At 37.6% G+C, this 15485-nt stretch overlaps 1 protein-coding gene across 1 annotated transcript; it reads right to left on the bottom strand.

Moving 5' to 3' along the window:
* Positions 1 to 11995: 11995 nt before the first annotated feature.
* On the bottom strand, positions 11996 to 13860 carry nkx2.2a (NK2 homeobox 2a). Its single transcript, XM_057344304.1, has 2 exons — positions 13127 to 13860; positions 11996 to 12566 (listed from the first exon to the last, which is right to left on the bottom strand). The coding sequence occupies exons 1-2, from the start codon at positions 13380 to 13382 to the stop codon at positions 12016 to 12018; spliced, it is 807 nt and encodes a 268-aa protein (XP_057200287.1). The 5' UTR covers positions 13383 to 13860; the 3' UTR covers positions 11996 to 12015.
* Positions 13861 to 15485: the final 1625 nt, after the last annotated feature.

Genomic DNA, 15485 nt, shown 5'->3' with positions numbered 1-15485 from the left:
TTTTTTTGTATTGTCAATCAACGTTGATAAGGATCATTTTATCTCCTTATAATAAAGTATGACAAGATGACTAAATATAATAAAACCAGGAAAATAGATCAAAAAGATCAAACAAGGCAAATGCATTAATAGAGTTAGAAAATTATACTACTATGTCCAGAAACCACTTCAAAGCAGCAATCAGGAAATTAGCGATTTTTTGTGCAAAAGTGCCCATAATTAGTTAAAGGGTTAGTTCATCCCAAAATCAAATTTGTGTGATTTTTTACTCACCCACATGATGTTAAACATGGTTTGCGACCTCCCAGCGTCTTCGGAGCACAAATAAAGATATTTAGGTCACATCCGAGAGATTTCCAGGCCTCCTCATAGACATAATGGTTATAGCTGTTGTCAAGGTCCAGAAATGTACAAAAGATATCGTTAAATTGGTCCATCCACTCATAATGGCTCAATTGGATTTTTTTGAAGCAACGAGAATGCTTTGTGTTCGAAAAACAAACCAAAATAATGACTTTAATCTATATATTCTCCTCTGTCATGTCAGTCTATGGTGCGGGAGCACTTCTTTGTTTGTGCTCCGAAGACGCCGGTAGGTCTCAAAACATGTTTAACGTCATGTGGGTGAGTAAAAAATCACACAAATTAGATTTTTGGGATGAACTTACCCTTTAATCGGAAGGCCATGCAATAAGCAGGTATTTTGCACACGTTCATGAACTTCATGCACACACCACGATAGCAAAAAATGTGCAATTCATTGATACATACTGCACTATAATGAACAATAGCAACAATAATGCACTTACCTTAAAGCGTAGCTATGCTATTTCATTCATTCTGACTTCTTTACACTGTTAAACATGCTGGTTTCTCATGCTTAACATGGTCAGCTTGTTAAAAAAACAAGTTGGACGTATGACGTAGTATTTCCGTACTTGATACACTCCCCTAGCACTCCAACTTGTTTCGGAACGTTTTTTTCTAATTCTGGATCCTTGTGTCGTCAAAGGGATCCTATTCCTTTTATTGGCCATTCTCCCGGAAAAGCACGGCAAGGCGAAGGCAAAAGAGCCCGCCCACGAGCCAACCCACGAGCGAGTCCCACTTACCATCAAGATTATCTGCGCTGCAGCTCGTTATTCTTGCGATAGTGAGGTTTAGGTGTGTTCACGGCATTTCAGTGATGGATGTTATATAAACGGTGGATATAACGCTGGATTTGGGGATCGTTTGAAACTGATAGATGGTGCGGTCCCAGTGCTAAAAGGAGCCGGACATGAACTGCACCCCGAAGAAGTCAAACTAAGTCATACGTCTGTGTTTGTGTTCTGTGTGTACGTGCATAAAGTACAAAACATGAAGGGATTAATGTGATGATGTGTTGCTTGCTCGTGCTGTAGTTCCCCACTCTCCCCACTAGTCCCTCCTCTAGCAGCTCGTGTTTTTCAGGAAATAATCGTACACCTGTATCTATCTTTTATAAATGTGATCAAACTAAATACTCTTTGAAGATACAACGTATGCAATACTATTGTATAGGCACTCAAGATTAATATGAGATTGGCAGAAACTGCCTGTGATACGCGATCTTTAACGAGTTGCCCTCAACTTCTGACAGAACTACAGTACATCTTTCGTGAAGTATATGTTTGTTGAACATGCTAAATTGAGCAAAACTGTTTTAAATCCAGTAGCTGTCCAGGGCGAGTATGCCAGACTACAGTCTATACAGTTTAAAAGGTTTGCTGATGCTGGACAGATGTAGTATAATCCCATATTCAGTTTGATTTTATTAAATCGTTTAACTGTGCTCTGATTTCACTTACAGTTATATTTACCAAGAATCTTCGAGTCGTCTCTCACCACGTGTGTAATTCACATTGTGAGATTTGAGTCATCCTCCCACTTAATACCGTGCAATTTATAATTAGGCCACTTTGGCATTTTGGTCGCTTCAATAGCTAGATTACATATTTAAAATCTGGTCCTTTCGCGGCTTTTCACACTAAAAACCCCTATCATTCACGAGTCACATGATGCTGAATATCAGAACAGGGCTGCGTTCAGCCCCGACAAAACGTTGCAAAACGTTTTAAACGGAAACGGTGGCGTGGTTGAACACTCTGTTGTGATGGGGCAAGAGCTGATTGGGCTGACGTTCTTGACACGCCCACCAAACAAGAGAAAACGCATCTCAAACCCTGTTGCACACCGTTGCAAACCGTTTCCAGGAAACGTGTCGTTCAACTCGGAAACCATAGCAAAACGTTGCGCACTGTTTTGAGCTTGAACATGCCCCAGTTACTCCGTCTCCTTTAATTTGATTGGTCACCGCTTTGATCTGTAAACAGTAACTCCCGCCTTCTAACATTTGATTGGCCAGTGGCCACCTCACACAGCCCTATGGCTTTTAGGCAGCCCAATCATTAGGTTGAAAAAGTGAAGCAATGACAAGAAATTATATTGATTGTGCATCAAATACAGATTAAAACTAAAGTAACGAGCCTGGTTTGAAAATGTAAGAAGTAGAAAGTATAGATATTTGTGTAAAATGTAAGTAGTGAAAGTAAAAAGTCGTCAGAAAAAGAAAAAGTGGAGTAAATACTGATACCAGAAAAATCTACTTAAGTACAGAAGTATTTGTACATAGTTACTTCCCATCTCTATTATTTAATACAGTTATTAAACAATATACCATTAATACAAATAAAATAAAGTATAAATAGTTATATTATTAGACACTAGCCAGACCAATAAACAAACACAGACCGGAAGTTATCTTCAGGCCAGGTGCGTCCGATGAAACCGTCTATAGTCCAACATCATTACAATTCTTAATCCACATCTATTCTGAGTATAGACGGTTTCAAGGTGACAACCTAAACAAACGTTACTGCGCATACGCGCGTTCATGGACTGCCCTTAACTTCCGGTACACAATCACAAACAATGGAGTGCCTGTAGATTATTTCTGATAACAAGGAAAAGAAATCGAGTAGGACTGTTACTTGGCTAAATTTGGTTAATACGGTTTCTTTAAATGCAACCAAACTACAGGACCCATTCAACAAATTGTGTTTTTAATAAGATGATCATACAAGAAAATTCAACAAATCGTTTATTTACTACAATTATTATACAATAAAATAATAATATTAATTAATATTAACATTAAAAAATATTTATAAATGGCTTTATCATTAGACACTATAGCCAGACCGATAAACAAACACTAGCCAGAAGTTAACTGCAGTCCAGCTGCATTTGTTCAATGAAACAGTCTACATAACCATTGAGTGAGAACTCTGTAATGATCATTTTTATTCATTATTAATTATCCTATTATTTTCCAAGATATCAGTCAACAGTGACCACGTTTACACGGACAACAATAATCCGATATTAACACGATTAAGACAATACTCTGATTAAGAACGGACCATGCAAACAGAGCTTTTTGATTATCTTAATCCATCTAAACTCATAATGGTAGTAAACACAAATGGAATTAAGACGGGTGGAGTACTCCTGTTTTAGTGGCATTATGGAAGTGCGGTGTAGACATGTACACAACTTAATCGCACTATTACCGGCGCGTACGAACTTTCGCGGCACTTTGCGCCAGGTTACACACACGCACGGCAGTGGACAGCCGTTTCGTTTTACGACAAACAACATGGCTTCAAGCAAGAAAGCACATTTTTGGTCCAAACGGGAAACAAGAAAGATGCCAACAATTCTAGAAAATAGATGAAACACCAAAAACTGTATGTGGTACCATGGCGAAGACGAACCGTTTGTTGATAAATGAAATGATGGAGGGAACGTCGAACGGCGTCGCTTAGAGACGTAATGACGTATGCCATTAATCCAACTATGTAGTGTGACATGTAAAACGGGCACATGAAAGGTATATTCTTAATGTAAACACCTTAATCGTAATATTATTTTATTCAGAATAAGGCAAATAATTTGATTACTGACGTCCATGTAAACGTGGTCAGTGTCTCAAACTGAGCTCAGATTTATCAAGTCTAAAATCAAAAGTCAATATTATTGAAGATCTCAATATGATCTCAAACATTTCTCATCAGATTTACTCAAATCCAGATTATTTTACCTCTACAATCTACACCTAAATACTCTTCGTGGATTTCAACAATTACACTCTCATTTGATCCTGTTTTTATTTCTCATAAAAGCGATTTCAGGAGAAACATCTGAGAATAAGTTGATTCTAAATGAAACACAACTGAGAACTCCATAAAATCTCCCGAGCTATCAAAGAGCAACCTCAGGGTGAGCAGCGCCGAGAGAAAAGAAGAGAGGAACAGTGAAAGAGAGGACTTTACCTGAACAGATGAGGTCAGGTTTGGATCATGTGATCCTGGTTGATGGTTCACTTTCAAATAGAGGTCATTTTGAGCTGTTAAACCCACATTTCTCACTTATTTAGTCATATTTGTTTGTTTTTACCAAGCAAGCATCACATAAACACAACACTATAGGTAATGACACAAGAGCATTATTTACAGAGATGCTTTTATCCAAAGCTTTAATCAGTATGTGTGGCTCCTGGAAATGAACCCATGACCTTTTCACAATGCTCTACCAGTTAAGCTTTCAGGAACACTATTTGACAATGAGATGTTATTACAACATTAACGCGTGTGTGGTGTTCATATTTTTGTTACTCGGCCAGTGTTGGTGGGTCTAGTTGGCCCGCTGCAGTTTTGGGTTTTTAATTCAACACAATCATACACTTTATGTTAAAATAAGGAAAAGATGTTTACTTCATCTCAATTACAAGCAATCTAAACAGCATATATGGTTAATATTTGCTCTGTACCTTTGTTAGATCACATTTATGAATAGAAGTGCTCCATGTTTTTTTACGGGAACTGCAGGGGCAGAAACAGAAAACTCAGACTTACGCACACTCTCAAACACTCTCTCTCTCACACAGAAACAAATATACTAAAAGGAGGCCCAGACACAATGAAGTTACACAGAACCTACAGTTTCCACAATTTTATAAGCCTGTGTCCAGTGGACCCGAACATCCTGTATGTAATTTAAATGTCTGGGGGGTGTACAGAATGCGGTCATTGAAAAATTGTCCTGATATATGTTCTTCACAGAAAATAAGCCAAGGCTATTTTTTTTTATTTAAAAAAATAATTAATCGTATCATTTTTCTTTTGATAAAAAATTAAAACGGGTCCCACAGACCCGAACACCATACAAGGGTTAAACTAAATGCTGTTATGTTAAATTATTGTTGCAAAAAACAGTTCATCTTATAGTTAAAACAGCTGATGGAGTGCTGGATGCGTATGGGTAAACTCTGAAAAGTGTCATATGTGTTTTCTTGCTTGCTTCACAGAGAGTGTTTCAAACGAACACCATGTTTTAGAGGACTCGCTGCAAGTGGTCTGGCCTTCAGTGTAAGTTGGTCATACAGTAATAAACATTCTAACGCAGGAGCCGGCGTTCTACATCAGCACCACACACGTGTCGCATGCCCTCATGGACACTCGTTGGCGACTGACACGGAAGACAGGAAATTGTTGAATAAACATGTTGTTTTGTTTTATTGCGAACAAAAAGTATACTCGTAGATTCATAAAATGATGCTTGAACTACTGTCACATAGACTATTTTAATGATATGGGGAAGTCAGAAGGTTCCCGGACATCATCAAAACGATCTTAAAGTGATATTTCAGCCAAAAATGTGCAAAAATAATATATGAATGGTATTACATTTACATTTATGCTTTTGGCAGACGTTTTTATTCCCTTATTGCAGTATACTATATATTTGTTTCTGAGTATGTGCAAGATCGAACCTATGACCTTGGCGTTGCTAACACATCTGAATGCATCTGATTGTGACATTGTGCTTTCTTAGTTACGGTAGATAAAACACAGTTAAAGCACCAATTGTTTATACACAGTATGTAATGTTCACATGAAACATGAAAATAATCTTCTACTTACAGAGTTTTTCAGGAGCAGGTGATGTTATGATGTTTTATTCCTCCAGTCCCGGTTTTAACACCGAATAAAGTTAATATGTTTAAATCAAGATCCAGTATATCAAATGGTATCATTCACAGCAAGGATTCTGTTAACTGCCTCCCAGAAGGGAACACGGTGTTGTCAGAGAATATTGAAATACACTTGTTTTATCTCTGTTAATATACACTGCGAGATTTCCTGACAAAGCATACAGTGTGTTTGACAAACAGCCAAGAAAGCCTTTCCAGACTTTGAGAGACTTTTGTCTTTAAAGTTGCTTTGGAACAATGCCGTGACATCAGCTGCATGGGGTAATTCATAAATCATCATTTATCTGTTCTGTAATGTTAATACCTTTATAACGCTATCATTAATGATAACGTGTCTCTTTGTGAAGTTGCTGAAGCTCCTGCACGCTGTTTGCTGTATGAGATTGATTTACAGTTCACACAAAAATGAATATTCTGTCATCATTTATACTCAAACTGTTCTAAACCTGCAAAAATGTCTTTGTTATGTGTAACAAACAATTATATATTTTAAAGAATGCCTAGTATAGTCAATAGTGGCTCAGAACTGTTTGGTTGCAATGATTCTTCAAATTATTTTGTATGTGTTTTAATCAGAACAACAAATTTATACAGGTTGGGAACGACTTGAGGGCGAGTAAATGATGACAGAATTTTCATTTTTGGGTGAACTAAGTACATTTATCTTCCTAATTTGAGAGATTTTTCTAATTGGATTTTAACTCTAATTTAGAGTTTATGCAACATAACTGAACTCAAATCTTTCATCTTATTTTTTTAATCTCTTTATCCATATTATTAGCAATTCCAACACAATTCTATGGTAATTCATAACTATTTTATAATGTGGCCAATTTGTACTCATTTCAGATTATAGTGGCCATGATCTGTTTTTGCGTTTTAGGAGCGGGGTCACGATTCACATCATTCGAAATTCATGTGAATGAGCCACATTTTATGAATTTAGATCAAACTGGCAATTGAGGGTAAACATCTGACAGAACAATAGAGCAAAACTAAATACCACTGATCATGTGTTATAAAATGAGTCTAGATTTGAACATTTTTGCCATACTGTGTCCAAATTTCAAAAATCTTGTATTCTGACCATGAAAGAATGAATCCATGTCATGTAAGGCTATAAAAAAGACAAACTGACCGTTGAAAAAGAAACAATATAATGTAATGTCATACATAGTAATATAATACATATAAATATGTAGTGATCATTTTAGTTCCATGTAATATTTCCTGATATATATTAGAAATGTAATTAAACAGTCACGTAAAGAGATATGAATCATCTTCTCTGATCACAGGAGGCAGGGTCAGTTCCAAGTACTGTAAACACATCTCCCAATGGATGATCCCACCCGTTTAATCAAGCTAAATAAACTCTTGCATATGCATATGCATAAACAACATAAACAACACTCAAAATGCTAGATGTGTAACTAAGACTCAGTGATTTGTAGTGAACTGAACTGCTCATACTATCGACCTGTGAAGCGTTCATGTTCACTTAAGCTGTTGGGAGCATTCTTCCATTGTGTGATGGAGCAAGTCTGGATCGTCCTTTGGTGAAGATGCTGTACTAGAGACAGGTCAAGTACTAAGATGAGTCAAGCTGACTAGTCAATAATGACATTGTTTGATTAAATCATCCTTTTTAATGCATCCTACATCGACTAAAAATGTAGGCCTACCTGTGGAATGCTGGCAAATGAAATTACTCGGGGTGGAAAATATTATATCCTATTTAAAGTTGTTCTAGTCAAATTTGATATATTATATAGTAACGATGCATCGTAATGGTAAGTCATCCATAACAATATCAATGAATGGAATTTTTAAATATATATTTTTTGTGGGATGCCTTGCTTGAAAACTTTGCATTATCATACAAAAATATTATGAATGCTCTTTCCATATTTGAAAAATTATGGTTTACTTTCCGTTAAATATATTTTCTATTTTATTATTTATCCAGTTAAGAAAGAATGAAAACACTATAGAGACCTTAAAATGAAAATGGGAGCCAGCAAGAGGCATCCAGGCACATGTGTGATTCATATGCACATTTTTCTTTAAACACTTTAAAATAGTTTTAATACTGGACGAATTGCTTTTTGGCCTCTTTTTAATACTTTTAGTTTCAGCAGCAGTTGCCATTTTAGTTTACTTTTATTGTAGTGTATTGGTTTTACCCTGTTGTAAGGCACTATACAACCCATTGTGGTTAAGCTTGCAAGTGATTGTATGTTACATATTTGCAAAAATAAATAACTGAATAAAAGAAAACAGAAAAATAAGTAATATGTGTTCTTTAAGAAACTGAAATTACAGACATGTAACGGACTATCATCCTGCTTGTAATACCATTATGATCAAAAACTTTTTTTGTAACGGCTAAAGGGGAATAAATAACTGTTAGCCTAGGACCTAGGTGGTAATGCATTGCCAGCAAATTGTCTTTTAATATGATGCAGTACACGAAGACCATAAATGACTATTTATATGTAGGATATTCGGTTACTTAAACAACACAGGAATCGTTGAGTTTGTGCTTGTGGATGTGTGGACCAATTGCGCCTCCCTGCGGATAATCTCATCTCATGAATCCCACAACACTCCTCATTTTATCTAAACACCTCAATAAAAATAATTAAAATCATTATTAGATTGTACGTAAAACCACTTAAAATCACACCCTAAATCGAAAGTAGCATTTATGTGTTTTTTTGGCAATGGTATTAATATGGCAATGGCTACCTGTCATCGTCATTTACTGAGTGAAATTCAATGCAACTGGATTCGGCAAGAGTCGATGTGTCTTTCAACGGCCTCTGTCGCCATCTTGTGGTAAATATTTGATTATTTTGGATAGATTTAATTCAATCAGTCAATAACGCATTGAAAACTACACTCTTTACAAGAAGATCGAGATGGTGGGTGAGTCTAATCTGTATCTTCCACGAGAAATAAAATACCAAATTAAATGTTAGTCATGCTTATTGAAACCCCTCACCTGGAAATGTGGGTGATGGGAAATTATTCATGTTGAGGTTCAAATGGTAACAGATCCATTGACATCCATGAACACACTTCCTGAAATATTCCATTTGAAGGCGTGAAAGGGTTATTATACACGCGTTAACTTCCGCACAGCTGAAATTGTTTATATGACTCCTTTGTGACTCTTCATATTTTTTTGCTGAAATCCCCCGTAACCGAGACTAATTCCAGATAACCATCATTCAGTGCATCATTTTTGCACAGAAAAGTTATTTCACAGATAGGGAAGAAATTACGCGCTCTCAGCCTGATGGCTTTGATATTTTGCCACACCTGTTTCGCTTATTTTATTCCTCAGCTTTAAAGAATGCTTGACGAAATAATATAAGAATTATAATGAATAAAAATTGAGTATTTAAAACTGCACCACAAAAAATATATGACACACTGCGTAATTTAGCATTTAACTGCAAGATAGATAGATTTTCATCCAAAACTATTTGGCCATTTCTCGAAAGGCAGAGAAAGATATTTCACTGCTGAAAGACGATCTCTTTGCAGAGTTTTGCCGTTGTAACGCTAGAGACTTTACAGAACAGACAATAATCGCCGCCTTTCAACGTCCAGAGAAGAGGGGAGTGTGTGAGAGGGTTAAAGGAATGAGAGAACCGTTGTTAGCACTGCTATATCAATGAAGGACTCCCTGTTATCTGTGAATGGCTTTGCCTTCTCTTCCAGAATAGATATAGCACGAATTTTTAATTCGTTTTTCTTTGAGAGACAACAATGCTGCGTTTGAAAGCGGGACACAATTTGGGTTTTGTGAGGGATTCCTTTCTCCTCTTCTGGGCCCAGCTGTCCATATGGAATACAACGTGTACGACAAGCACCACAATGGCACCAACTGACAGGCGCCACAAAAAAAAAACCAAGGATATATCTCCCTGACTCAGGGATGCACTGGTCCAGATAAAGGAACTGAATAGCGCCAAGAAACTCGGACTCTCTCTCCACTCCCCCTGTTAATATAAACGCCTCTAACATTCCCATCAACCGACCCTTAGCTTTTGTTGGCTTTTTGTGTCATGTACTGTATATTGTAGGACTATAGACTGTTTAAAAGTGCCTCGCCGCATTGTTGACCATCGGTCCACTGCGCAACTGTGCGCTCGCGATTTCCATTAACGTGCTTTGATGCAGCTCAGAGAATCACAGAAAACAAACGAATCGAAATATAGTTTAAAAAAAACATTAAATATCTTCCAGTCGCATTTCTGACATTATGGAATAACATAGCGCAAATGTTTTGTACGCTACGAACGAGTAGCCGACAACAGGTGCAAAAACAAATAAGTCGTTTTCAATCGTTCCTCTGTTTGCGAAAAAACAGCTAGGCCTATGCATCGGATAACAAAAGCATAATAATTCACATCCTTTTAACAAAAAACAAACACTTCCGAAAATCACACATTGATTAAAAAAAGCAAAAAGTGCATGGCGAAAAAATGCCTTAAATTATATCTGTTAATAACGGGCACAGGATTCGTTTATTTAAAGCGGGGGTTGCCCTAACCTCTGCTATAAAAAGGTATTTTAAAGACCAACCATTTCGGATTTAGCAACGAAGCCCAGAAACTGATATGGCCTATAAATACGATAATCCTCAATGGGATGGAAACCGAAGAAGAGCCGTGGTTGCCTGTTGAATTGCCTAAAAACAATAGGTCTACATTGTATTTTTGCCAAAAAATATTATTTTTTTATTTTTCTCAATCAAAATTGAAGTGTAAAAATATAGTTTATATAGTCCTATGGCCGGAGTGTTTATTAATCCACAAATAACAATTTGCCATTGACTTTGCAGACGCGCGCGGTTTGTAAAATTATTTTACATTGAGAATTACAGGAGATTAGGATAACATACGTTTGTCACGTGTGTTTTCTCTCTTAAATGTGCCATTTTAACACCCGAAATGTCAGCCATGGTGTTTGAAAGGGAGAGAGGGTTTGAATGAAAAGCTGCTTAGCTGAAGAAGCCCTCTTATATTAAGTGAGTGGATTTTTACCCCCATTTCACAAATGACTTTAGCCTTCTTATTGCTGAAGTGTTCGTACGGATAAATTTGGAAATTGAAGTAATAACGTGTCAAATGTAAAGATGAAAGGTGAGGACGTTTGTGCAAATAAAAAAAACAGCTAATAAAAAGTTGGTATTTGATTTATTTCTTTTTCGTTCAGATATATATAAAACATTTTTGTTGTTGTTGGGAGATGGAGCGAAGAAACGATTTATATTTTGCAACTAATTCCGAAAGCACTGAAACCAAACGCAAAACAAATCGGAATTTCTGAAACACATAATTTTATTAAAAGTTTTAATAAAAAGAATTGGGTAATTCCCTCGTCGCCGCGCGCTCTTACTGAAATTTCCACGAGGGACATTTATCGACAATTGATGTTCCATTTTATCCCTAAATATCGTGAATATTTAGGCTGTAGCTTATACTGAATCGCCAAACATAATATTGCAAACAGTTATCACAAAATATATACATAGAAAACAAAGCAATGAAATAAGCTAAATGTTGCCAATGTTTATTCATGGCCATAAATATATTCGGTCAATCGCAAAAAGAAAGAAATAAAACTTTCTATAATCATAAAGTGGTTCTTGCACGTGCTTTAAACACGAAGGACAAAAGGAAAACATTTCTACAACACACAAACATACTTTACAAAATTTCACAAGAGCTTTAACATTCGTCAATTCGGGGTGATGCTTGACCCGGTTTTCTCAACGAAAACATGTAAACATGGCGCACACGTCAATCCCCAAAAAAGAAACCGGTGAGAACGGGTCAAGCTGCAAAAATAAAAAAGTCTTGCGCTTTTTTGTTTGGAAAGATCCCTAGCGCGGTCTCTGAATGCAGTCAGTCGGTATTTGTTCACCAAGTCCACTGTTGCGTTTGAACCAAGTGTGCTGTGGGGAACTGTGGTGTGGTGGCGGCGCTGTAATGCGCGTTATATTGCATGTGCTGGAGAGACTGAGCGCTGTACGCCGAGAACGGAATTCCAGCCTGAAAAGTGGCTGCCAAGTCCTGAGCTTTTAGCGTGTGACAGGGTTTGCCATCTCTGACTAACACAGGCACGGCCACCCGCCTAGGTGAAGGGAGATGGGTCACTTCCATACCTTTCTCGGCACGGGCTCGTTTCATTTTGTACCGGTGGTTCTGGAACCAGATTTTCACTTGGGTCGGAGTCAGGCGGATCAAACTGGCGAGATGCTCCCTCTCCGGCGCGGACAGATATCTCTGTTGCCTAAACCGGCGCTCGAGTTCGTAAGTTTGCGCCTTGGAGAAGAGCACCCTCCTTTTGCGCTTCTTACCAGAGTCACTGCCGTTGCTTGAAGTTTCCTTGTCGTTGTCCGGCGATTCGTCCGTTGAAGGTTCCGGAGATTTTGCGGACGAGTCTTGAGAGCTTGCCGATAAACCGTGCACTGGCGAAAACAAGCAAAAATATTAACATTTAAATGCAACTACATCGACTGAATTTCATTTACGCGCCAAGTTATTAAAAGTAAATGTTATTTGCAAATATGTTATGTTTACTTATAAAACCAAAAGAGTTAGCTCAGATGATATAAATTCAAATAAAAATCAAACAAAGAAAAAACGTTATTAATTTATTAGAATTACCATTTTAATATTATCATCCAAGCTGTAATTCAAACGAATGAAATTCGCAAAAATTCACACAAAATAATTTTTCGTAGTCCATTTAACATTTAGAACAAAGAACCTAGAAACTATCTTGTCGATTTTTTTGCGAATTAGAAAGCATTGTCAACAAATTTAAATAGTTAAGCAAACACATAATAGGTTACGCCTTCAAACAAGAGCAACAGTTTAGAGTAAATGCAAAAGGCTGAAGAGTCCAGACCACAATAAAAATATGTTGTTATGTGATTTCAGGACCAAGTGTATATTACAAAGTAGTGTTTATGCACAACAACAAAAAAATGTTGTTCAACTTGTTATGTGGCGATGGATGACTTACAGGAGTATTGGATGCTGTCCGTAGTTGCGAGCCATCTGGTGTAAGGATTGTCGCTGTTGGCGTAGAAGGGGTTCTTTAAAGGCAGATTTTGAACGTTCTCCAAAGGACTTTGCACTAACACTCCAGGCGTTTTGGTCGCCTCGGAACCCTCCGTATCTTCCTCGGTTCCGGTATTAGATCCTTCCTCGTCGTTAGTGTCAGGGAGGTCCAAAATGTCCTTCACCGAAAAGCCCGTCTTTGTGTTGGTCAACGACATGTTTGAACGACAGGGATGCGATGCAGTGAAGTTGCTGCACCAGTTTGCCAATCCTCTGCTCGGAGACACAAAAACACAGATGAGACTGGGTGAATGCAAGATCGGTGCCGTTTCAGCGCGAAGTAACGTGAAGTCGACGCATGGGCTCGCTCGGTCGCTCACCGGCGCATGGAAAAAAAAGTGGCGGAGAAATCGTTTCTGTAAGTCCAGGAAGAATGCCAAAGTGACTGAAGTGCTCTATCTAGCTCATGGATATTGCGCTACTGCTGAGTGTAAGGGGGGAATAAGCCATTACCAGACTGATCAGTCCATATAAGGTTGGTCTCAACACATGAACCTGCAGTGAAAAAGCATTAAAAACGAAAAAGGTTGGCCACGTGTGGGCGGGTCTTGGGAGTCAAGTGGATGAAGACAGTGTTTGCCGATGTGAAATTGTGGGTTTTGGGGAGATCCTAGCCTATACCATTGGTGCTTCAGAACATGATGAGTGGTATAACGTGTCAATTAATTACAAAGACGGGGAGGGCCTTTTTACACCCTATTTACATACAAAGAACCTCCAAGTAGCTTTATACACACATCATAGGCCTTTTCTGGACAAAACCTATGAATAAAATATTCCTCTCGTATTCGTAAAGTAGCCTATACGCAAGGACGTGGACGAATTAATGACTGATGGAGCTGTTTGGAATTTGAATCCGGAAGGATCTCTCATTGTCTCGAGGAATAAACAAATGTTTCCTCGAGAAGCAACCAAATCGCCTCTTGTGGCAACAGACTAATTTATGTAGGTCAATATTTTGGTTCGGGATTAAGGACAAGGGTTGTTCACTGGACGCGATTGAGACATAAAAAAACCCCCGATCATTTTTAATAATGCTAATTATTTTGTTATTATTATTTCATCATTTTTACGTAGATTTTTTATAATTATTACGGGTTTTTATTATTTCTATTACTTAATTTTATTTATTTATTTCATTACCAACAATAAATTTTATTTTTTTCATATAATGTCTATAAAATCTAAAATATTGCGTGGATAAATATCATACTGTTGAAATGATTTAAAAACGACAAATTGTTTTATTTTTCAATGCTTTTTCATTCCGCTGCATTGCAGTAAAAACGCATTATTGGTGTATTTTTTTCCCTTTTGGTTTTCAACCCTCTGTCCTATCTTTTCTCTTTTTGCCTCTGTGCCTATCTAGTATGTGATGTGGGTGACAATGTTGCACGTTTCTAGCCAGTCCTCATCTCATCCTGGGTGGTCGAACCCGGGCAAACACAAATACAAACCGATTGCTAAGCTGCAGACAATGGGGGAAATGTAGACAAATGTCCGGCTCCTGTTGGAAGCCTTTGTCCAGCCGTAGTTTTTGCATTTATTTAAGGGCCAAAATAATAGATGATTGACGCCCCTGTACAATACGTTCTAACTGTTTGGAATAAATCTGAGGTTGTTCCTAGTTGTCATGGCATTCACTGCATTCAATGGACTATCTCTTCATTCATTTCTGTACCCCTTCACAATATCAAGGAAAGTCCTTCATCTCTCTCTCTCTCTCTCTCTCTCTCTCTCTCTCTCTCTCTCTCTCTCTCACACACACACACACACACACACACACACACACACACACACACACACACACACACACAAAACCTGCATATACCACATTTTCCTCTGTCTCACACTCGAATGAAGACTGGTCAAAAGTTGGGTACCCATTGCATAAAATTAATGCCAAACACAAAACATTAAAAATTCTATTCATATTGTGGTGCTAATATGTAGTTGATATCGACAATTTGCACTGGCAAGTGACATTTCTAAGAAGGTCCTAGGAAATGATAGTTCTTTTTTATAATGGGTAATTTTATCATGAATACACCGAATATTTGCTCACCAGCATATTTCTCATCCATATGGTATGTTCTGTAATAAGTTACCTGATAGGTAAATACTTCACTCTTCCAATTAATCACGCAACGACAGAGGAATCAGACAATGAGAGCATTGAACTGGACTGGGTCGAACAGTGAGCGCTTTTCACAAGGCCATTCCCGCAGCTTCCCGTGCACCAGACACTGAACACATCATTG

This window comes from Triplophysa rosa, linkage group LG10 (genome assembly GCF_024868665.1).
Source record: "Triplophysa rosa linkage group LG10, Trosa_1v2, whole genome shotgun sequence".
Taxonomy (NCBI): domain Eukaryota; kingdom Metazoa; phylum Chordata; class Actinopteri; order Cypriniformes; family Nemacheilidae; genus Triplophysa; species Triplophysa rosa.
The sequence above is the reverse complement of the archived record's forward strand: the minus strand, read 5'-3'. Positions and strand labels throughout refer to the sequence as shown.